General features: G+C 49.9%; 1 protein-coding gene across 1 annotated transcript in view; it reads right to left on the bottom strand.

Moving 5' to 3' along the window:
• Positions 1-1,268: 1,268 nt before the first annotated feature.
• Positions 1,269-2,487, bottom strand: part of EMH_0068000 (uncharacterized protein) — a gene marked incomplete at both ends in the record, with an annotated part of 3,381 nt that continues 2,162 nt past the window's right edge. The window contains one exon of the mRNA XM_013498684.1: positions 1,269-2,288. Within this exon, the coding sequence (XP_013354138.1) occupies positions 1,269-2,288 (1,020 nt within the window). The remainder of the gene's footprint in view (positions 2,289-2,487) is intronic.

Genomic DNA, 2,487 nt, shown 5'->3' with positions numbered 1-2,487 from the left:
TGGGTCTTCTCCCCCCCTCTGTAGACAGGGCCTAACCAATAGTATCCACCATTGTAGAGGGTAAATTGTTGCATGTTTTGCTTCATGCAGCTGTATAAAACACTTTGTAGTTTGCTAAGCTCATGAGTAAGCGCGGGGCTGCATGAGCCAATACAGCTGTGAGGCGGGGGTAGCCCGCGTCGCCTGCCCCATCGGAGCCAGGCTGTACTCCGGCGCTTGGTGAGAGTCGCCGGCGTCAGGATAGATATCTCCACAGCTAGAAGGGAGCCAAAGCATTCAGTATAGTACGCCCGCCCGGTGCAGGTGCCCCCCCCCTCATCTCTCTAGCCGCCTGAGCACACCTGCACAGGGGCTGGGGGTAGACAACTCTCCTTGCTTGCAACAGTTTCTGCTGCTACACCTGCTGCTGCATGCACCACCGCATGCATGCATGCTCAAGCCCCGTGAATGCACTAACACCGCAGGCAACTGTGGAGCCAGAGTAATGTTCTTATCCTTAGTTGTTGTACGACCCGGGATATAACCACCTACGCGTAACACACCCAGCTGTCCCCGCAGTATATAATGTTGCTGGGGTCTGTACAGCTGGGTAACTGGAGCTAGCCGTGGCTAGCCGTGGCTAGCTGTGGCTAGCCATGGCTAGCCACAGCTGGACTGAGCTGAGAGGCAGAGAGGCCTCAGCTTTGTCTCCCCACATCCCCAGAAGAACAATGCAACGAACAGAGACAAAAGGCGTGGCATTGACTAGCTTTAGCTGTTTGCATGCAGGTCGCGAGCCCCGTCATTGCATGCGCTTTGTTTTGTATATTTTTTTTTGTTCTTTTATGGGTTACTGTAGAGGCAACTGAGCCTGGAAGGGGCTTATATAACAACGGCACTAGCTAGCTAGCCACAACACTAGCTAGCTAGCCAAAGTATTAGCTAGCTAGCCACAACATTAGCTAGCNACTAGCTAGCTAGCCACAACACTAGCTAGCTAGCCAAAGTATTAGCTAGCTAGCCACAACATTAGCTAGCTAGTCACAACACTAGCTAGCTAGCTAGGATACTAGCTAGCTAGCCACGGCACTGGCTAGCCAGCTAGCCACGACATCAGCTAGCTAGCGAGGATACTAGCTAGCTAGCCTCTAGTAGATCACTAAATAAATTAAATGCAGCGAATGCGGCGATAAAAAGCAAAAAGAAATGAATTTATGTTGCCTCAGTTTGTGAAGGAAGAAAGCAAGAGAGTTGCGGTGTACATACACCCGAGACTTCAGCATCTTTCCTCAGCTGCTAGGAGGAGAAGATCTGTGGTTTAGTTTATTGTTTACTATTGCTTTCTGTACTAGGCCCCGTACCTCCGTCAACACCAAAGAAACCAGCCCCAAACGCATGCGTTGCTCGCATGCAGCATTGACTTGTCTCTTCTTGCTGCAGGGTGTAATCAGTTCTATCTTATCTGCTGTTGTAGGGGCCACTCCACCCATAAGAAAAGGTGTCTGCTGCTGCTGCTGCTGCTGCTGCTGCTGCTGCTGCTGCTGCGTCAGCAGCTCCTCTGCATCCATCTGTGAAGCTAAACGATCTAAACACCCCTGCAGGGACTGGCTCTGTCGCTGCAGCAGCAGCAAACCCATACGATAGAAGGGGCCCATCTCCCCCTCACTGCTGCTGCTGCTGCTGCTGCTGCTGCCGCTGCTGCTGCTGCTGCTGCTGCTGCTGCTGCTGCTGCTGCTGCTGCTGCTGCTGCTGCTGGGGCTGGGGAGAAAGATAAGCTTAAGCCAGTTAAGAACGCAGGAGATTCTCTCTGAGCCTTCTGCTATTGGCTCGTGTCTAGCGATGAGTTGTGTTGTTACTATAAAAACCAAAATATTTAAATTTATATCTATATTATTCTCTTCTTTTCCTGCTTCTCCTGCTGCTTCTTTGTCTCCTGCTGCTGCTGCTGCTGCTGCTGCTGCTGCTGGTGCTGCTGCTGCTGGTGCTGCTGCTGCTGCTGCTGCTGCTGCTGGTGCTGCTGCTGCTGCTGCTGGTTCTGCTGCATCTTGTGATGGTTCTGCTGCTGCTGCTGCTGCTGGTACAAGTCCGTTTTCCTCCCGCTGCTCCTGCTGCTCCTGCTGCTGCTGCTGCTGCTGCTGCTGCTGCTGCTGCTGCTGGAGCTTGTGCTGCTGCAGCACCTGAGCACACCACCGCTGCTTTATAAGTATAAGAACTGCAGCGCATGCAGCGTCAGGCAGTGGCTGCTCTTTGGGGCTGAGTAGACACCTGAATAGATAAGTCTGAGCTCGCCAGCTGAATACCCCGGTTAGCTGTACACACACAAAAAAAAAATATTAAAAAATAAAATAAAATAAAATAAAATAAAATAAAACAAAATAAAATAAATTAAGACAATTACACTACATATATATATATATATATATAATAAATATTTATGTAAATATATTTATTCTCGTTGTTTTTCTTTCTCTTATTTGCGGGTCCATGCAGCTCCTTCATAACAAACTT

This window comes from Eimeria mitis, genomic scaffold (assembly GCF_000499745.2).
Source record: "Eimeria mitis Houghton genomic scaffold, Emh_scaff3632, whole genome shotgun sequence".
Lineage (NCBI taxonomy): Eukaryota > Apicomplexa > Conoidasida > Eucoccidiorida > Eimeriidae > Eimeria > Eimeria mitis.
This window is presented reverse-complemented; position numbering and strand designations above follow the sequence as displayed.